General features: G+C 46.6%; 1 protein-coding gene and 1 long non-coding RNA gene across 2 annotated transcripts in view; one reads left to right on the forward strand and one right to left on the reverse strand.

Moving 5' to 3' along the window:
* The window catches only part of LOC148510570 (uncharacterized), an 83,248-nt gene extending 66,614 nt beyond the window's left edge, over positions 1–16,634 (forward strand). Inside the window, exon 3 of the long non-coding RNA XR_015869407.1 lies at positions 16,396–16,634. This is a non-coding gene — a long non-coding RNA (uncharacterized LOC148510570). The remainder of the gene's footprint in view (positions 1–16,395) is intronic.
* SAMSN1 (SAM domain, SH3 domain and nuclear localization signals 1) overlaps positions 1–22,588 on the reverse strand; it is a 150,472-nt gene that overhangs the window by 125,675 nt on the left and 2,209 nt on the right. The window contains exons 2-3 of the mRNA XM_088442755.1: positions 21,507–21,638; positions 2,380–2,430 (exon numbers count right to left, since the gene is read on the reverse strand). Coding sequence (XP_088298881.1) covers positions 2,380–2,430; positions 21,507–21,638 — 183 coding nt within the window. The remainder of the gene's footprint in view (positions 1–2,379; positions 2,431–21,506; positions 21,639–22,588) is intronic.

Raw genomic sequence — 22,588 nt, forward strand, 5'->3', positions numbered from 1 at the left:
CCATGAATTGTGTTTGCAAGCAGCCACGGTTGGTAACGGCACAGCAGGGAGACACAGCGTTGGGCCCTCCTGCCAAAGCATTTTTCAGAACCAGCTGGTCAGCCCAGGGCTGGCAAACCTCGGAAAGTGGGAACAACCCCACAAAATAGTGTGTACACACCCACATGGTAGTGGCCACACCCACACATCACTGGCCACACCTCCTCCACTTCTCACAATAGGCCCTTGATCTGTTTCAGCCCCAGGACCATGTGCAAACAACGGGCCTGATTCAGAGACGGACGCTATTTGCGCGCGCTCGTTCAGAAAAAGGGGCTGGATATTTAAATAGAGCGCTCGCTCTTTGCGGTCTGTTGATGCCTCTATGTCTGAACGAGTGAACGAAACATGCGCTCGCTATTTTTAAAAAAAACGCCCCCTGGCCGCTCGCATCCTACGTCATCTCCGCTATTTATTAGATTAATCGAGTACATCGAAAGGCGTCTGAACTGCTCGCAGTGCTTGTGGTAGCATTTCCTACCGCAATCATGCAAGCAGTTCAGGCTAAAAGACAACCAAGTGACATGGTCAATGACGCTGCTTTGTTAATTATGCACACCCTTAAAATGCCCATTTTGACCGTTTGGCACGCCTGCGTTCGGATCTCCACTCCCCGTTTTCAAGCACCTTCACCTGTTACCACCCACAAACGCCTCATTCTGTCATTCAAATTAGCAGGCATTCGCTATTTTGCGAGCACAAAATTTTTCGACCGCAATGACTGGTTCGCGCATGCGTATTACAACCCATACGCATTGCCAGTTGTGCGAACATCGCTCGGAGCGAATGAGCGGCCGCTTACGAGCGGCTCTGAATCAGGCCCAATGTATAACAAAAATAAAGGCTAATTCCAGCTGGAGAGAGAAGGAAGATTCAACCATTGCCAGGACTACATCCTTACTAAGTAGAGCTGATTCTAGGGAGTAGGTGTATCAAACTTCCCAAATGGGACAAGTGGAGAAGTTTTCAGTAGCAACCAGGTTCTAGCTATCAATTATTTAGTACATACTATAAAATGATAGGTAGAAGCTGATTGTTGCTGTGGGCAACTTCTCCACCTGCCCTCTTTAGAAGGTTTGATACATCTCCACCTAGGAGTGAAGCATTGCAGCCAAGCCCACTGAATCTGCAGGGTACACAAGAGCCACTGGAGGAGTGTGTACTGTGGAGGATGGTGCTGCAGAGAAGGACAAAGTCAGAGAGGACAACACCATTACAGTGAGACTGGGAAGGGCATCCACAATAAACCCTGAAGTCCAGGTCCACTCCTGACTTCCAGAGGGACTCCAGGACCAGTCTGGAGTCCCAATATGAGTATATCTTCAATTAGAGGTCCAGAAGGACTTCAGGACCAGTGTGAAGGTCCACAGTGAGTCCAGGCTCAATCTAGAGGTCCAGATGGAGTCCAGTTCTGGTCCAGTGTTCCAGTATCATTCCAGGGATGGGATGCAGCAAAGGGAAAAATGTGGTCAAACCCTGAAAATGTAGGTTTGACTGCATTTTTCATATGCACCTAGCCTCGGAATGCGATGCACTCCGGGGGCTTCTCTCTGCAGAGTGCTGTGAGATGGGTCCAATCGGATCCCTCCCAGCACCCCCTGTGGCACAGCTGGAAATTCTCCCTTATTATATTCCAGCCACACTAAAGAGCAAAGGAAATGCACCACGCTGTTGTCCCAGCATATGTAGCATAGTTTTCTAATATATGACTTTAGGTATATTTTGATATTGAATAATTAATTTATGATTTTGCAGTTTGCAAAAGAGGATTATGGAGACGCAAATCATTTGGGAGGTGTTCATGGGGTCTAACTTGTGTGAACCACAGGTTTTGAGCTCCTGCTATAAACTACAACTGGTTTATAAATTGCCAAGTTTAATGGAATCAAGGCGTTGTCATATTTATAATGGGGCAGGCAGGGTGTGCAGTACACATGGGCCCCAGAACAGAAATGGGACATGCCCTGCACCCATTAAAATGACTTACCATGTGGCTGGCGCAAAATATTTACTAAAGAAATAACCGAGAGAAATGGTTCCGGCACCAATATTCCAGAGATATTGCGCATATTCAGTAGACTCTGGCACAGTGCACCTGCGCTGGCATGAGGGGGGTGGGTTGCACCCGTCCTCTGATAAGAGGTGGCACAAAATGCTATGACTGCAAAAGCCATCTCCCCACCACTATCGCACACTACGGAACTCACTTAAAAGCACAATACAGGTATTCAAGTTACTAAGCAACTAAACATTGCATGATCATATCATATTTTTGAAGCCTTGACTTCACAATATCTAAACTACTGCGTCTGCATGATTCTATACAAAGCAGCAACATACCACATCCTGCTCGTTGAGGTTGAAAATAGGACTTTCCGCAAGGTCCTGTTCCTGGTGAACAGACAAAAACACAGAAATGACCCATTTGTTTAATGTGGACACGACAACAGGCAATGTCACATTCTAAGCTAAAATTCAGGTTCATTTACTATTGAAGAATATTTTTAGTATTAACAAATATAGGAGAAGATGTATAATTAAAAAAAAAACACATATAACACTCTGCATTATCATGCATGTGAATAAAGTAATATACGCTTATACTACACACAAATATAGAGACAGAAATGTCTACTCTGTGATGTTGAAGTGGACTGACCACAACTGTTTTATTTCTATCACTGAAAAAAAGTAAAAGACAAAAGAAAACATAAAAATGACATCCACAATAATAACACATAATAATATAATAATTAAACAGCAGCAGAGAATGGTAGCTCACTGAAGGATCACTGAAGAAGCAAAACAGATATAAACCAGGTTGTTAATGTAAAACTCATACCAAATGACAAAAATGATCATTCCCACCTCCAGTTGCAATTCATACTAACAACGCTTTTCCACCTAAATCCCGGGTCTGAACCTGGGATTTGGAACACTGGGCCTGATTCAGACCCGCTTGCGAGCGCACAGTGTTTGAAAGCGGGTCGATGGTCCCTCACTGCGCATGCCGGAGCCGGCTCTGGTGTGCGCATGTGTGAGACCCGGCCAGCAACGGCCGCTCCGTCGCTACGGGTCTCGCACCAAAAGGGGGCGGCTGTCGATTTTGATTGACAGCTCACTCCGTTTTGGAGGCAGGCAGGGGGGGTGGCTGGCCAAACGGAGGCCTTCTCGAAGGAACGCCTGCCGTTTGGGGGCGGACTCAGTAGTGAGCTTCCGGCTCTATTAGAGCCGGAAGCTCACTGGGGCTTGCGATGTACGAGACCCTACCACAAGGGTCTCGTCGCAAGCCCCTGGCCGCTCGCAAAAGCTGTGGATGGTCACCCACAGCTTAGCGAGCAGCCAGGAGGCCGGCTCACAGAAAAAAAATTGCCGCCCTGATTCAGAGCGAGTGCTGTGAAAGAGCGTCAAGCTCTGAATCAGGGCCACTGTTCTAAGCAGGGTCAGACCCGGGACTTACCCCGTTCTCACTGCAGCACCGACCTAGAATATTCCCTGGTCGGCTACCATTCACACTGCACACAGGTGCAGTTCCGCCGTTTGGAGATTACATCATCGCCACTCCAGCTCTCTCCTGAAAGTCAGACCAGAACGGACCGGTGACCTGCGGAGGGGGGTCCTTCCGGGAGGGAGTCTGATGTTACAGCCTCCCCGTATCAAGCGGGGATTGTGTAAAAACCGGAACGGTTCACTGGACCATACGGGGAGACTGTACTCTCTCCCTCCCTGTACGGTCCTTCCAATTTCACCCAATCACCATGCTGTAAACGGGTCTCGGGTCGGATGACCCGGGTTACCCATTTACACTGAGTCTTACCCGCGTAAAACCCTGCTCGAGATACGTTAAAAAATGCTGGGTGAGTAGACCCGGTATTTTTTCCCAGGAGCCTTTTCCACTGAGCCGTGACCCAGGTTGACACGGAAATAACCCAGGTTTTTTTTCCACAATGGAAAAGGGGTATTACGCACAAGGGCACTGTCCACTACCTGTAAAGACCGAGGACTAGTGGTAATCATGGACTAAGATCCCTCACTCCATCATGAGATGGACAACCACTACTTTAACTCTAGGGATACTTATGAATACCTTGGAACTGTGACCTACACCACACATCACCTACTCTTTGTTCATGCATAGACTAAAATTAATCTAGTTTGTAACTCAAAAACAGGCCATAGAAGGCAAACTAACACTGGGTACACACTAGGAGATATAGCATTCAGTCCATCTGACGGTGTGTACACAATATATCTGTGAAGGAATTGGTATGAATTACCGCCGGACGGATTCAAATCCCGACAGTGGCTGCCCGACATGGATGAAAATCCTGATCGTCCCCAGGTAAGTATTTACTAACCTAACCTCCCCCCCTAACCCTCCCTTCCCCTAGCGTAACCCTAACCTCACAGGGAGGTGCCTAACCCTAAGTCCCCCCCGGGAGCCCTAAACCTAACCCCCCCGCGCGCGGCTGTCCACGCTCAGCGCCTCCATCACTTCGAACGGGATGCCGGGCGCCGGTCTCCCGGCGTCGGTAAAATGTCAGGCGTCTATATTTGGAGGCCTGTCATTTAGCCCTCGCTGGGATAAAGCAGTCGGGAAGCCCTCTGTCGGGATTACGTCCGCCGGCTTCCCGACTGCATACCATCTGTGAAAGACGTCTCTTTCACAAATATATTGCAGCAGCTGTGCTGCATGATATATAGCTTTCACATCGCTGACCCACATGCAGGGCCGAAAGTAGGGTGATGCGACGTGCCACGGCACAGCAGGGCAGGGGGCGCTCTTCGGGCCTGTCAATTTTTAATTTATAATCATTCTCACTTGTAGCTTCCTCTTCTTTTATCCCCGGCATCTCCTGGCCATCTGTATTTTCTCCCTGGCTGACTCCTCCCTCTATCTGGCCACCTTCCTAACACCTTCGGCAAATTCTCTTTTATTTAACACACATTTCAAAATTCTGTCATACCCGGGACTCAAACCTATCACATGGTAGTCAAACATCTTACACAAGTAGCTATCTGACCCACAATTTCTGATAGCAGCCCTGAAAACAACCACCGATTCCTGACCTAGGTTTTACCAGCACACTTCGAGTACCCTTGCCGGTGAGTTCAGCTGCCGCTGCAGAGTAAATATACAGATATCCCAGCCACTGATATTTGCTGAATATACATTATAAGTACTGTAGCACTCTTTCTATACCTTCATTCGGTGATGTACACTGCCAGCTCGAGCCTTGTGCTCGGCTATTCTGATGGACAAATCCTGCTGCAGATGCAGCTTCACCAGAGCTCTCCTACATCTACAGCTGGTGAGTTATACTGAATAATTATTGTGTATCTTCAATGCAGCCATTGGATTCACTTTGTATTAGACAGCAGGGGCGTATCTACCCATTGGCCAGGATGGCACTCGCCAGTGGCGCCGGCCAAAAGGGGGGCGCCGTCTGGCAGTGCCACCAGCAGCCAATGGGTGGACTACCCCAGGGGCTAGAACTAGCCCTGCTAGTCCCCCGGGCCCCACAAGTGTAGGGCAGACCGCAGTGAGAGCGGTCTGCCCTACACAGTAACATTGGCTGGCTGTTTGTTATAACAGCCAGCCAATGAGAGTCAGACAGACTCTCATTGGGTGCTGCTTCCACGGAGGGAGTCGGCTGGAGCTCACTCATGAGCTCCGCCTTCGGCTCCCCCCCCGCAGCGGGTGATGGGAGAGACGTTATGACGTCTCTCCCATCCCATAGTGCAGAGCGAGAGCGGGCCCGGAGGAGTGGACAGCATAAAACAGAGACATAATGTATATCTGTTGGGTGGCAAAAGGTCAGATCCTCAATTGCAGATTGAGACCTTGGGTTTGACTAATTCTAACAATACAGTCAACATTTTAAAACCAGTTCTTTAGCCTTCAACCCATGCTGCCTTTTGGGAGTCACTGACAAAAGGCTATGTGTACAGGGTCATCTCTTCAATTGGGCTTGTTGGGCAGTTGCCCAAGGGCCCGAAGCTTCCAGGGGCCCCCCAACCCACCCCCCTGCAACCGCCGGGCAGTTGGTACATTTTTGATACTTTTAAAAGCCGGCCACCAGCGCACTGTATTCCGATCTCCCCACCCCCCGATGACGAGTACCCCCCCACCCAACGAGCGTGGTTGACGTTGATGAGCACTCACCTCGTCTTCAGTCCCGACTGCTGACTGGTTGATGCGCGAGCAGCAGCAGCTCCGCCCTGGCCAGGCAGTATGGGCATGGACTTTCCTTAAGAGCTGCTGCTGGCTGCTGCTGTGTGTGCCGCTCAGCAGCTGCCGCCTGCCGCTTAGACTCGAGTCCCAGACCGGAGGACCCGTCGTCAACGTCTCTGCCAGCCACTGCCTCGGTCCCGGCTACTCCCAGCCTGGCCACAGGCGCACCAGGTAAGGGCTGAGCTGCGCAGCATGAATCCAATCACTGCGCAATCCTATAATTATAACTGGACAAAATCTCACTATGACGGGGCTTATTTCTGCAATAATACCATATTATACTATGATATGGTATAATACCATACTATGATATGCTATAATACCATATCATATAACACCATACCATATGGTATTATTGCAGCAATAAGACCCGTCATAGTGATATTTTGTCCAGTTAGAATGACAGTATTGTGCAGTTATTTGATATAATTGCAGCAATTAGCCCCGGGGTAGTGGTGTGATAGAGATGACTGCTCATACATGGCAGCCTATCTCCAGTGCTACAGCTGCAGTTGTATATTTATTTACTTGTGGGGACAAAAAATTGCAGGTACATGATTTGACTGCAACTCCACTCCTCTAGTTACCAGGAGCAACCACGAGCGCTCCAGCGCCTGTGTTTTATACTGTTATCCAGTTATTAAACTGAAACATTGATAACTGCATGATGTGTGTCTAGTAAGTGTTTCCACCACCCACCGCATCAAACAAGACCTGTAAGTGCCGCCTTTCACAATACCTGTATAATTTTTGGGATATATATAATATATATTAAATAATTATTTCATACTATATGGTTTGCCAATTATTTAACATTTTTTTTTTTATATTTAAACTGATTTGTTGAAAGTACTACTAAATCTAAAAGTTTAATTTTATTCACCATTTACATTTTTTTCCCGTGAATGGGTGGGTAGGGGCCTCATTGCATTGCTTTGCCCAGGGCCCACACTGCTGTTAAGACAGCCCTGTATGTGTATGCTAATGGATCGTATGGCTCTGCTTTCACATGAGAGTTATATATATATATAATTCCACCAGATCATCATAGAAATAGTCTAATAAACCGAGCATGGTTTCCTGCAAAGGGGATTTTCAGTCGACCCCTCCATCCTCTGCATATTAGTTCTCCTGTAGTCAAGGTTGAGCCCTGCACCATTCTGACATCATCACGAGTCAATGGAATGATGTAACTACATCCCAGCCTCCTCCCACACTCCCCATCCGTAGTAATTACCAATGGGGTTAGTTAAGTCTTTCACTTTTTTAAAGTGCTTGAGTGCTAAAGACGATTGGGATTCGCCTTATGCATTTTTACATTATATGCTGAGGATGAGTCAGACTCGTCCATAGCAATCAAGGGATTAAGATATAGGGGTCTATGGCCATGATTCAGAGCCAGACGCTCTTTGTGAGCGCTCGTTCTGAATCAGGGCGTTTTTTGTTTTTTTTTACCCCCCCCCCCGCCTCCAGGCCGCTTGATAAGCTGTGGGTGACCACCCACAGCTTTAGCGGGCGGCCTGGCGATGGACGCAATTATCGCGACCATCAGGCTTGCGACGAGACCCTCGTGGTAGGGTCTCGTTCACCGCAAGCCCCAGTGAACTTCCTGCTCTATTAGAGCAGGAAGTTCACTACAGACATCACTGGTGATGTCAGTAGGGCCACCCACAAATGGCAGGCGTTCCTTCAGGAATGACTCTGTTTGTCCAGCCAGCCCCACTGCACGCCTACAAAATGGGGCGAGCTGTCAATCACAATCAACAGCCGCCCCGTCTTGTAGTGAGTCCCGCAGCGAGTGAAAATTCACTCGCTATACTGCCCGGCCATTGACCCGCTTGCGAGCGGATCTGAATCAGGCCCTATGTAGTATATGGGAAGGTTTCTGGACTGCACACCCTGAATATATATAATGGGAGGTGCTACCTGATGAGACTAATTGTAGGCACAAAAACAGACAAATCTCAGGTGCACAACTCCAAATTATTAATAATATATAAATGCAATACAATTTTGCAATCAATAGAGGTTTTTAGCATAATCTTGGCCAAGGTCATGGGCCTACCCACCATATCCAGGTAACCTCTGTAGGGTAGGTCCCTAACATACAACGATTCAAATCCAGAGTGCAGGACACCCCAAACTAGCCCAGCTAAGCTGCCCCAGGTCACCACCATAGTAAGAAAAGTGCAGTGTGAAAGATAGTTAGGAGCAGCTACTGCTGCATGTAAAGAATGAAAAAAAAGTGAGGTACATATATAATAAACAAACAGTGAAGGGTTAAAATGTGTCATAAAAGAAAAATGTGTTATAATGCGGTGCCCTGAAACAGATCAACAAAGGCAATCCAGGGGGCCCCATGCCCCAAAAATGAACCAAAGTTGCACTACAGTATATAAAACTCCATTTAATGTGCTTTATTGCACACCTGAGGGAAAGGAGACGCCCTCAGTCTGGATTAGCACCCCTACCTTATTGGTTTAAAAGCATGGAGTTTTGTAATGAATATGCACACTGGTATTAGGCACAATTCTAGGTAAGTCCTACAAGTTTTATATACTGTAGTGCAACTTTGGTTAATTTTTGGGGCATGGGGCCCCCTGGATTGCCTTTGTTGATCTGTTTCAGGGCACCGCATTATAACACATTTTTCTTTTATGACACATTTTAACCCTTCACTGTTTGTTTATTATATATGTACCTCACTTTTTTTTTTGCATTTTTTTTTTTTTGCATTTTTTTTCATTCTTTATATGCAGCAGCAGCTGCTCCTAACTATCTTTCACACTGCACTTTTCTTACTATGGCGGTGCCCTGGGGCAGCTTAGCTGGGCTAGTTTGGGGTGTCCTGCTCTCTGGATTTGAATCATAGTTATTTGATATAATTGCAGCAATTAGCCCCGGGGTAGTGGTGTGATAGAGATGACTGCTCATACATGGCAGCCTATCTCCAGTGCTACAGCTGCAGTTGTATATTTATTTACTTGTGGGGACAAAAAATTGCAGGTACATGATTTGACTGCAACTCCACTCCTCTAGTTACCAGGAGCAACCACGAGCGCTCCAGCGCCTGTGTTTTATACTGTTATCCAGTTATTAAACTGAAACATTGATAACTGCATGATGTGTGTCTAGTAAGTGTTTCCACCACCCACCGCATCAAACAAGACCTGTAAGTGCCGCCTTTCACAATACCTGTATAATTTTTGGGATATATATAATATATATTAAATAATTATTTCATACTATATGGTTTGCCAATTATTTAACATTTTTTTTTTTATATTTAAACTGATTTGTTGAAAGTACTACTAAATCTAAAAGTTTAATTTTATTCACCATTTACATTTTTTTCCCGTGAATGGGTGGGTAGGGGCCTCATTGCATTGCTTTGCCCAGGGCCCACACTGCTGTTAAGACAGCCCTGTATGTGTATGCTAATGGATCGTATGGCTCTGCTTTCACATGAGAGTTATATATATATATAATTCCACCAGATCATCATAGAAATAGTCTAATAAACCGAGCATGGTTTCCTGCAAAGGGGATTTTCAGTCGACCCCTCCATCCTCTGCATATTAGTTCTCCTGTAGTCAAGGGTGAGCCCTGCACCATTCTGACATCATCAAGAGTCAATGGAATGATGTAACTACATCCCAGCCTCCTCCCACACTCCCCATCCGTAGTAATTACCAATGGGGTTAGTTAAGTCTTTCACTTTTTTAAAGTGCTTGAGTGCTAAAGACGATTGGGATTCGCCTTATGCATTTTTACATTATATGCTGAGGATGAGTCAGACTCGTCCATAGCAATCAAGGGATTAAGATATAGGGGTCTATGGCCATGATTCAGAGCCAGACGCTCTTTGTGAGCGCTCGTTCTGAATCAGGGCGTTTTTTGTTTTTTTTTACCCCCCCCCCCCCGCCTCCAGGCCGCTTGATAAGCTGTGAGTGACCACCCACAGCTTTAGCGGGCGGCCTGGCGATGGACGCGATTATCGCGACCATCAGGCTTGCGACGAGACCCTCGTGGTAGGGTCTCGTTCACCGCAAGCCCCAGTGAACTTCCTGCTCTATTAGAGCAGGAAGTTCACTACAGACATCACTGGTGATGTCAGTAGGGCCACCCACAAATGGCAGGCGTTCCTTCAGGAATGACTCTGTTTGTCCAGCCAGCCCCACTGCACGCCTACAAAATGGGGCGAGCTGTCAATCACAATCAACAGCCGCCCCGTCTTGTAGTGAGTCCCGCAGCGAGTGAAAATTCACTCGCTATACTGCCCGGCCATTGACCCGCTTGCGAGCGGATCTGAATCAGGCCCTATGTAGTATATGGGAAGGTTTCTGGACTGCACACCCTGAATATATATAATGGGAGGTGCTACCTGATGAGACTAATTGTAGGCACAAAAACAGACAAATCTCAGGTGCACAACTCCAAATTATTAATAATATATAAATGCAATACAATTTTGCAATCAATAGAGGTTTTTAGCATAATCTTGGCCAAGGTCATGGGCCTACCCACCATATCCAGGTAACCTCTGTAGGGTAGGTCCCTAACATACAACGATTCAAATCCAGAGTGCAGGACACCCCAAACTAGCCCAGCTAAGCTGCCCCAGGTCACCACCATAGTAAGAAAAGTGCAGTGTGAAAGATAGTTAGGAGCAGCTACTGCTGCATGTAAAGAATGAAAAAAAAGTGAGGTACATATATAATAAACAAACAGTGAAGGGTTAAAATGTGTCATAAAAGAAAAATGTGTTATAATGCGGTGCCCTGAAACAGATCAACAAAGGCAATCCAGGGGGCCCCATGCCCCAAAAATGAACCAAAGTTGCACTACAGTATATAAAACTCCATTTAATGTGCTTTATTGCACACCTGAGGGAAAGGAGACGCCCTCAGTCTGGATTAGCACCCCTACCTTATTGGTTTAAAAGCATGGAGTTTTGTAATGAATATGCACACTGGTATTAGGCACAATTCTAGGTAAGTCCTACAAGTTTTATATACTGTAGTGCAACTTTGGTTAATTTTTGGGGCATGGGGCCCCCTGGATTGCCTTTGTTGATCTGTTTCAGGGCACCGCATTATAACACATTTTTCTTTTATGACACATTTTAACCCTTCACTGTTTGTTTATTATATATGTACCTCACTTTTTTTTTTGCATTTTTTTTTTTTTGCATTTTTTTTCATTCTTTATATGCAGCAGCAGCTGCTCCTAACTATCTTTCACACTGCACTTTTCTTACTATGGCGGTGCCCTGGGGCAGCTTAGCTGGGCTAGTTTGGGGTGTCCTGCTCTCTGGATTTGAATCATAGTATGTTAAACCTACCCTACCTACCCTACAGAGGTTACCTGGATATGGTGGGTAGGCCCATGACCTTGGCCAAGATTATGCTAAAAACCTCTATTGATTGCAAAATTGTATTGCATTTATATATTATTAATAATTTGGAGTTGCGCACCTGAGATTTGTCTGTTTTTCAGGCCCTATGTACTAAGCCTTGGAGAGAGATAAAGTGGATGTAGATAAAGTACCAACCAATCAGTTCCTAACTGTCACTTTACAGGCTGTGGGCTCCATTTAATAATGAGTGATAAGGTTATTATCACTCGTTAGTAATTTTAAAAAGTGCTGCTGCTATCTACAGTATCAACCCTGATTGTGCTGTTTTACTAATTGGAGACAGCTGTGCTAGTCAGGTTACTTCTGCCCATGTAACATGCATTAGGTTGGTATTTAACAATCTTACCGCTCGCTCTGCTTATAAACATTCTCCAGGTCTTTGTTGCTTTAATTTAGCGCTGACAAGCGCTAAAGACCCTATGGGGAGGCTGGAGCACGCAGGTCCTTTCCCACAATGCACTGCTGCAGCTCTTCTCCACCCCTTCCCTCCCACTCTCCGCCCCTTTCCTCTGATTCCCCGCCTCCTACTCTCTGCCCCCTCTTTCCTGCTCTCCACCCACTCTGTCCAGCTCTCCGGAGTCTGTCCTGTCCTATTCATTTGGCAGCATCCACATGCACAGGAAAGCATCTCTGCCTGCTTCACTAACACCACCGCTCGCCATCGAGCATGTTAGTGATACTGTAAATACAAGGTAAAAAATGTAAATAGCATGTCGAGTGGCGGCGCTATATTGCGTAAAAAGTAAAACTCGTTATTAAAGGGAGCCCTGAGTTTGAAAAAATGTCATTTAGGAGCTGATTGGTTGGTACTTTATCGCCATCCACTTTATCTCTCTCCAAGGCTTAGGTCCTGATTCAGCGATAGACGAAATTGCAGAGCTGCACACAAGCGGCTGTGCAATTCCGCCTATCTCAAATGCAAATGCAGCAGTAGGTGTCTGTAGGAAACAGACACCTCCTTGCTGCACCTGTGATCCCAGCGCTGCATCCGAGGTCGCAGCCTGGGATCACCATCCCACTCTGCACATGTGCAGAACGGGTCCTACGGCTACCATCTACTCTAGGACTTCAGAGGTCACCATGCATGTCACTGCCCTTCATAAGGAGTTCGTTTCGTTTAATATACTCCCGTCAAGCACACTCCTACATTAGATTGGAGGATTGGAGTGAACCTCAAATCCTATCGTGGGGGTCCCGTCATGCTTGCCGTCTATTAAACCTTCACATCATGTCATCCGGAGTTTGGTCATCTCCCCAGATAATCCTCTTCCAGCCCCATACCAGTCCTTCATACCAAGAATGTATTCAGTAAAAAAAAAAGCCACAGAGACGTTTCCAGCTCATCGGGAGTGGGACTGCGCTACAGATTTACTACCGGCAAAAATGCCTCCCCACGGGAGAGTGTTTCCTCTCTAGCTTCCTGAGGTTCAAGCGGTGCCCGAATACATCAAAGAGAACCTTGAGCGAAGATTCATCAGAAAGTCTAAATCATCCGCGGGAGCAGGGTTATTTTTGTTAAGAAGAAAGATGGAGGATTGAGAGCATGTATTGATTATCGGGGCTTGAAAGCCATCACTGTTAAAGATCGATATCCGCTACCACTAATCTCTGAACTTTTTGATCGCATAAAAGGAGCAAAGGTTTTTTTCCAAGTTAGATCTCCGTGGGGCCTATAACTTAATCAGGATCGGAGAGGGGGATGAGTGAAAGACGGCCTTCAAAATTGGGTTAAGCAACGCACCTGCTGTTCTCCAAAATTACATGAACAACATCTTTCGAGATCTGCTATACAAGTATGTCGTGGTGTATCTGGACGATATCCCGATCTTCTCTAAGGACACAGTGAGTCATAGTGAGCATGTAGAGATATGCCCAGCTGCATCCTTGTCCGTAGCGCAGTGTACTTTGTCACCAATCTGTCATTATGCCAAGGCTTCAATACCAACTGGGTGGTAGTGGACAGGTTTTCCAAGCCGCTCACTTCATTCCATTAAAAGCTAGCAGAGGCATTTATAAGGGAGATTTTTAGTTTGCACAGGTTCCCTAAAGACATTGGGCTTCATTCAGAGGCGGCCGTACGGTCTACGACCGCACGGCCGCCTCGATGTTTGTCCAGTGCGCATGCACACGAGGGAGCCGGCTCCTTCGTGCGCATGCGTGAGACCCGTTACGACCGACAGCGCCGGTCGTAGCGGGTCTCTTTCCAAAGGGGGCGAGCTGTCGATATTGATTGACAGCTCGCCCCGTTTGGAAGGCGGGCCGGGGGGGCGGCAGCCCAAATGGAGGCGTTCCCATGGGAACGCCTGCCATTTGGGGGAGGCCCCACTTACATCACTAGTGATGTCAGTGGAGAGCTTCCGGCTCTGACAGAGCCAGAAGCTCTCCGGGGCTTACGACAAGTGAGATCCTACCCTAGGGTCTCATCGTAAGCCCAGATGGTCGCGATGGTCTATGACCATCGCGACCATCATCCTAGCGGTCGTTAGAGCTGTGGGTGTAAACCCACAGCCTAACGACCGAAACAGAGGTGGCCGGTCAGGATGCAAGCGGCCGCCCAGTTTCTGAGCGTCCGCTTGCATCCTCCGACTGCCTCTGAATGAGTGTCTTTGTCTCGGACCGTGGAGTGCAGTTTACCTCTAAATTCTGGAAGGTACTATGTAAACGTTTTGGGGTTCCCCTGAGTTTTTCATCAACCTACAATCCCCAGAGTAACGATCAGACGGAGCAGGTATATCAGGATTTGGAAAAATTCATTTGAATGTATGTGTCAGCTAATCAGGACGATTGTGTTTCTTTGCTGCCATAGGCTGAATTCGCTCACAACAATTTGTTTTATGAGACAGCGGGTCACTCTCCACTCTTTATCCAGTAAGGGTTGCACCCTGTGTTACTGGAATTGCCAGCCCTTGGGTCGGTATTACTTCCAGTCATCTATGATATGGATAAACGATTCCTCAAAATCTCAAAATCTAGAGAGAAAGGAAAGAAGAACTTGTTCAGAGCATCTTCAAGGTATAAGGTGTTTGTGGACCGGAGAAGAAAGAGGGTTCCTTTACTTTGTGCTGGTGACAGAGTTTGGCTGTCAACTAAACATCTGCGACTGAAGGTGCCTACAATGAAGTTTGCCCCCAGATTCATTGTGCTATTCCAGATTCTCCAAGTGATAAACCCGGTGGCACATCGCCTAAAGCTCCCTGGCACGCTTAAGATTCCGAATGCCTTTTACATCTCTCTCTTGAAACCGCTGGTTATGAATCAATTTTCGAGGCCCTGTGACCCTCCTTCAGCTATTTCAGAAGATTATCAGTAGGATTACGAGGTAAGGCATATTCTGGACTCCAGAGTTTCTCGAAGTACAGTCAAATTCCTTGTGGACTAGAAAGGATATGGTCCTGAAGAATGCTGCGGATATTCATGCACCCCAACTTCTTCAGAAGTTCCACCAGAGGTTCCCTAACAAGCCATTTGTTCAGTGACCACCCCTAGAGGAGAGGGTGCCGGATAGTGGCAGCTTCTTACCTGGTGGTCTACAGGGAAGTGGGCGGGTGGCTCCCGATGCCCGCTGCTACAACATCTAGCAGGCTCTATGTGCTGCAGCCGCCCAGGATACGCTGTTTTGCGGTCCCGGTGGCAGGTTTCCTCTTTCCCCAGTGAGTGACTGCAGCTCCTATTGGGCAGCTCAGGATTACTCTTAAAGGGCCAGGCACGCCTGGGGGGTGACATCACTTGGGCGCCAAATCTACTCTCCTCCTATATAAGGAGTATATAGGCTCCAAAACCTTACTCCAGCGTTCCTGTTTGTGATTCTACTGCTCGCTCCTGACCTTGGCTTCTTCATGACCTGACTTTGTCTGCTCCCTGGTACTACGCTTGGTATGCTGGTTTGGCCCTTGGCTATCCTCAATGACCTGCAATACATCTGCTCCCTGGTACCATTTTGTCCGTTTGGTTTTGACCCGGCTTGTTGACTACGCTGTACGTCTTCATCATACTAATCTACATCCAGTGCACGCCAGCACCTGTATTAGGGAACCTAGTCTGAGGGCCGCGACCTGCGTGTCGGACACAGCTAGGTCCATACGTCCTTGCGGAGGGTCCCTGGTGAATAACTCCAGCGCGTTAAACTTTGCGCCTCAGTAATAGGTCTCGCCAATTCCAAAATACGGGTTATATTTAATGCATCAATATTTTAAGCAACAAATAATTTTGGAATTGTGATTTTGTTTTTTTGCGAATTGTGAGCATATTTACTTACCAGAAAGGAAACTCATTTTAGGATTACTTCATATAAAGCCATCGCTTGCACAGTATGGTAATTATTCTTTTTTGTAGCAGAATATTTTGCATAGACTGACATCTGAGCATTTTGATTGCTCACACAGACGTGTGCAGTGCAGTGTATCGTTTGGCTGCGTAATTACAATTAACTGCTCGGACATGCCCTAATAAAGATTTCTTCATTATTTTTATTACATTACGCACAGTTCTCTACACAGTTTCATCTCCCGTGTTACTAGAGCTTAACTTCTTACAGTAGCTCGCTAAAAAATGTTGCCATACATAAAGCACAGCTCAGAAAAAAAAACAAATTGTAATCGTCAAATTCATCTTCTTAAATTACCTGTCAGTTTGTGCATTTTTCCTGAACATCAAGAGTTTATTTAGTTTGATGACTGTTTATATTTTATGCCTGTTTTTACAGAGTGAAACTACAAAGGAGAAGAAGGAGAAGAAGATTGCAGTGTTTCTATAGTACAGAAGCAGAATAGGCTTTTTAGTTGTTCAAGCATCAAACACACAGGGAAAGAATGTGGGATATGTAACCAGTATATGTAAAACTTCTTAACATAAAATTTAGTAACAAACAAGATTCTACAAGAAAGTACAACACACCAAAGAAGAATTACAACAGTGACACAAGCAAGGCACAGCGCCACCTACTGTTCCAACTCTTTTGTTTCGTACTAAGCTTAGAGTTGTTGCATGCTCTGACACTTCTTTCTATGCATGTATATTGTTTCCATAGTATGCCTTGCATGAATTATAAATACAAATGTTATAAAGATTTTGCAGCTATGATTCAGACTATCCACATAATATTGGCTAAGAATAGATCAGTATCCTAAGTTATTTTATGATGAAATTGTAATTGGTGTATGAGTGCCTATGGCAGGGGCGTTTCTAGAGAGGAGGGGTCCCGTGTGAAGTCCCGGACATGGGCCCAATCCTCTCAGTCCGGCGGCCGGCAGCGCACTGAGCTGTGGGCGGCCAGCGCCGGAGTTATAGACTCTGGGCACTAGAGTGCGCCCAGAGCCTATAGAGTATGCGCAGGTCACCGGGAGAATGACCACAGTGGCCATTTTCCAGTCATTTTTACAGCGGCGGGTCCCCGCTCCGACGCGGGACTCCGGAGATGTAAGTAATACTATGGGTGCGGAGTGTGCGGTGCAGGGGGCCCCCCTGGACCCAGGGGCCTGTGTGCCCCGCACACCCTGCACCCATTACAGATACGCCCCTGGGTTATGGTTTTAATGTGCTACGCTGCGATAAGTGCGCATAACCTGCTTTAAAGATGGCAGATTTATTGATTATTCTGCTACTATACTAATACTCTATGCCCAGAGGGCTAAACTTGCAGCTAATCATAGCAATAGCAGCACTAGAGCATCCACAATCATAAGACATCCATAGGTCTAGATTGAGTTGTACCAAATCAGAACATACATAGGATTAGATCCACCAACCATATCAGACATGTAGAAATTGTTTTTAAAATCTGATAGATAAGGGCTCTTACAGTCTTAAGAAAACTCCAAACTCCAAATAATACTAAATCAAAATTGGAGCTACCCTCAATCTGCCCAATAGGGGCGTAACTAGGTATTAGAAGGCCCCATAGCAAAAGTTTGTAAGGGCCTTTATGTACCACCCAATTGTAAAAAATGTATATAACACATGTAACTTTGACAAGGTAGATGGGTCCCTCTAAGCTCTGGGCCCCATAGCAGCTGCGCCCATTGCATCTATGGTAGTTACGCCCATGCTGCCCAACCACCCCAGCCATTAGTAAATCATGCATTCTCTGCCCAATGTGAAAGCAACACTGTCCCCCAAATAAACCAAAACAATTGGGGGAGTATGTATGTATTATTATACCTTTATAACAGACATTTTTGCTTGATATAACATTATAAATATTGTAATGGGAGAGAAATAAAAACTGAGAGATGTAAATAAAGGGAATCGGTATGCTTCAAATCCCAGCCCGACAGAGGAGAAAATCCCGAGCGTCCCCAGGTAAGTATAAACGAACCTAATTTTACCCCCTTACCCTTACCCTCTGTTAGGGTGCCTAACCCTAACCACCCTCCGTGTGCCTAACCCTAATTCCCCCTCTAAGTGCCTAAACCTAACCCCCCTTCCCCGCCACCTAAACCTCAGTCCCCCGGGGGGGTGCCTAACCCTAACCTCCCCCCGGGGGTGCCAAACCCTAACACTCCCCCCCAGCCTAACCCTAACCTCCCGGGGGGTGCCTAACCCTAAGTCCCCCCCGTGGCTGTCCGCACCCGGCGCCCGGCATCCCTTCGAACGGGATGCCAGACACCGGTCTCCAGGCATCAGTAAAATGACAAGCGCCTAGATTTAGACGTCTGTCATTTAACCCTCACCGTGATTAAGTAGTCTAGAAGCCAGCGGTCGGCATAAACATATACCAATTAAAGACATGTACGATGCAGTGGCTGCGGCTTTTCTTGCAGCAAGTTCCGGTGTCCTCCAACTGCGACTTTCTATGTGTTTAAAAAAATTCCTGTACAGTTAAAGTCGCAGCCCAAAGTCTCCAGTACACTGTGGGCCTGATTCAGCTTAGGACGGAATTGCAAAGCTATCACGCAAGCAGCTTTGAAATTCCGTTCTTGCCATTATGGTAATGCAGCAGGGGGCTCCACGCCGCCTACATGCATTACTTATCCGAGCTGCATTGTACAACGCAGCATCAGATAATCTGCGGGAACATCGGCCGGCTAAGTGACCCATGGGGTCACGCAAGCCGGCCGCCGCAGATGAGAGAAAGAGGCCAGGAAATCTTCGTCAGCCAACGGAGATCCTGGACCCTTCCCTCACCCCAACAGCGGCGACACACCTCTGTTTCGTGGAAACGGAGGCTGTCGCCACCCCCTCCCACCCACAAATGGCAGCAGACTATCAATCACTGACAGCCTGCTGCCGCTCTGCCTGTAAACACGCAGGACCCATACTGCACATGTACAGTATGGGTCAGGCACCTGTGCAGATTCCTTAACGTCGGGAATCTGCGTTCAGCAGTTCACTAGCGTGCACTTCTGAATCAAGCCCCGTGAGCGATATTTCGCTGCGTATGAGATGCAAATAAGATGCAAAATGTAAAGGAAATGCTATGCTACACCACTTGGTGCAACTCAAAGGGCACATCTGTGTTTTAATGATCGCGTTTATAATGTGGTAGTTAACGAACATCTTTGCATACTTACCTCAAGGAATGTCCGCCGGCATGTATTATCCTCTTCTAGCTTGGATGGCTCAGCGATACATAGCTGACCCGTTGATGACCAGACGATGACTTAACTTCTGGGTTCCTGACCCGGGAAGTGAAATGCACATGTGCAGCAGGGTGTTTTCCAAGTAGTTCTGGGCTGCCCACTTAATCTTGCACACTGGGCAGAAACACCAGTTGCACAACCCTCATTACGACCCTGGCAAAAGCCTTACAATATAGAGCACTGGGTCTTTTCATGACCCATCCCAGGGTCTACCTGTTACCTGTCCAGCGCTGGGAATGGTCGAGGATTTAGGGGGACGGGGTTTTGTCTGTAGTATTATTATAGTATTATTTTTTTCACTATACTGTACGTAGGCGCTGTCTTTATTACATGTGTGACTACAAATGTATCAAAATGATCCTTTAAATGGTATATCCATTTGTCTGATGTGTGCATTTATAGATGCACTCCAAGCAATGCAATAAAAAGCTTCAGACACAAACCTATCACATGTAATTAAGATTGTCTCTTATATTCACTCACAGTCATATTAAAGCCATATATATGGGAAACGGAAAAGTATTTTAGGAAAATCATCTGAAAGGACTGGAGTGGTAATGCAAGGGGTAGAAAACTGCAATGATTACAGTTTAGCTCCTAATGACCTATTAATTGTGCTAATTGGTTTATGTCAGACAAACGCTATTCTAGCAAAACAAAGGCGGCATGCACAGCAAAGAGCTCAACTACTCATACAAAAAAAGGCAATATATTAGAAAGGTAACACAAGACACACACAGTACAGATATGCCTAGTTACATCCTTGCTGCTTGAGAGGCAAATCGCGCCATGTATGGCGCGCGTCGTGCACCCTCGAATGGTTACACGCACCCGCGACCCCATAGGATATTTTTGCGATCTCAGTGTGTGCTATAGCGTACCATAGCATATGCAGCCGCATGGCGCGATGCACGCGCACGTTTGTAGCGTGATCAGCAACGATGTAAGCGGGTGCATCTGTACTTTCTACTAGTTTTTCCCAAACTTGGTACTCAAAGCCTTCTTACAGTCCAGGTTTTAATGATAACCATGTTTGAGCACATAAAGTTAAATTGTGATGACTGAGAGCTTGATTCATACCGATCGCAACTGTGAATGCAATAGCGATTACGCACACAGTTCAGCTGCGATAGTACACTAATCCATTGCGATCGCTATGCCGCCACAGCACAACATAAGGGCGCCTAATTTACATTACACACATCCGTAACGTTTAGCAAGACTGCCTCATGCACACTTGCACAAGGTCAGACTTTACTCAGGAATCGCTACCTTCATCGCACGCTATGAGACCTCAGGCTGCGTACGGCATCGCAGTGGCTAATTTATGCACGCCCCTGGAACAGCGTTCAAATGCACTGGCACGCCTGCGTTTCTCCAACAACCCCCTCGTCACCACTCACAAAGGCACTTCCTGTCAATCACTCTGCGATAGGCCGCAGTCCCGATCACAGTGGCTGGCTCGCGCACTGCTATGCATGTGCAGAACGCAACAATCGGCCGATTGCGTGCGTAATCGCACTTGCGATCGGTAGTGAAATAGGCCCTGAGTTCCTACTAGTCACATCATCAGTGCATTGGTGAGCCCACATCTACATTTACATCTAGCTCTGCACAGCCCGCAATTGCATGGACACGTCCTCACTAAACCTTGCCTACGTGAGTTCTCCGCATTCCCCCCAGTTCCGCCTGTTCGGCTGTAAGTGTGGTCTTGCACTCAGAACGCGTACTACTTATTATAGCCTGTACGTGCGTGGTGTCAGTTCTGGATCATGCCCAGTGTGAATATCCTGCAAACAGGAGTATGCTAAACTCTGCGTCAGCCTTATACACATTATCAGTGCCAGGGTCCAGGCAAGTAGCTTTGTTAAAAGCAATATGTGCATGTTGTACGAGTGCACACTAATATACAAACAGGAACACTATAGCCTCATTTCTAAACACAAATACCTTTGTAGAGTATCTGTTACTTCGTTTATTATTATATACACAATCTAGCAGCATGTGTGAGTACCTGTATGTGAATACTGCCCACTTTAGGGGCATGAGTAAATTAACTGACAGTCATTTAAAAATACAGCTAATTTTTGTCCATCCTTAATAAACCATAAAAACCTAGCAAGCAAGACAAATGTGACACAAAGGGGTGACCCTTGCATGACAGTGACAAGCATCCAAAATAGGACTGTGTGGTGTAAATGAAGTCATTATTTAAAAGTTATTTTTAACAACTTACCATAGAGAGGGATCTTTCATGCGATGTAATCTTGGTATAAGTACAAGGTGGACTGCTCGCTCTGTTTCTGCTGTTCTCTGTGGTCTCTTGGATGTTCTGTACTGGCTCGTACAGGCTGTCCATGGAACCCTCCTTTAAAGATAGTTTAATAAAGTGTGAAGAAGATACTGATAAATAAAACATATAGTATGCACTCCCTACTGTCAATTATAAGGCCATTAGATGCAGTGTGGTAGCCAGGAGTGGGGTGGGTGAGTGCAGGAGAAGCAACCACTCCTCCAGCTGGAAATCGGCACCCAATGCTGGCCACACACGTAGCCATATTTTACCCGATCTGGCCGATTCCGACACATTGCAACGACAGATGGTGTAAAATATGGTCAAATCCTGAGTAAATCGTGAATCCCCACTCACGATCATGATGTAATGCGCGTCCCCGCTGGTCGCACATCGCACCGTCAGATCTGCCGTGCAGTAGGGCAGATCTGACAATCTAGGAGCCGATGCACTGTGAAAGTCTGACTGCAGGAGAGATCGTTTGAAGATTGGACACCAAATTGTGTGCAGATTGTGTGGAGATCGTGTGCAGAGCTGCCGGGGAGAGTTTCAAGGGAAATTGTACACATCGGTTGATCGTGTGCAGATCGCCATGTGTGTGGCCAGCATTACCCTTGTTGTAAATATGAGTGTACAGGTGCAGAGTTATGTACACACCAGCAGAATGTCCCCCGCGCAATAAACAGCCCTTGTTGCTTTACCAGTAGAGTGGTTTATTCACACACAATGCGGTATAATCGTACTCACTGTTACACACTGGTTGATGGAGAGGAGCATGGGCAGAGTTGGGGTGACATACAGTTCACCAGCCGGTTAGTGTATATAGTTATACAGTAGTGGTGGTAACACGTGTAACACACTGGGTCTCTCTGGAGCTAAGTAGGAGACATCCGTCTCATACCATGTCACCCTTAAGCTGCATACACACGTAAAGATTTTCTGTCCAACCATCCAACTAGTTGATTGATTGGAATGAAAATCTGGTAACGTATGGGAGTAACTGATGATCAGCAATTTGCTCCTAA

Source organism: Taudactylus pleione, unplaced genomic scaffold, assembly GCF_031769625.1.
Source record: "Taudactylus pleione unplaced genomic scaffold, aTauple2 ptg000316l, whole genome shotgun sequence".
NCBI classification, from domain to species: Eukaryota; Metazoa; Chordata; class Amphibia; order Anura; family Myobatrachidae; genus Taudactylus; species Taudactylus pleione.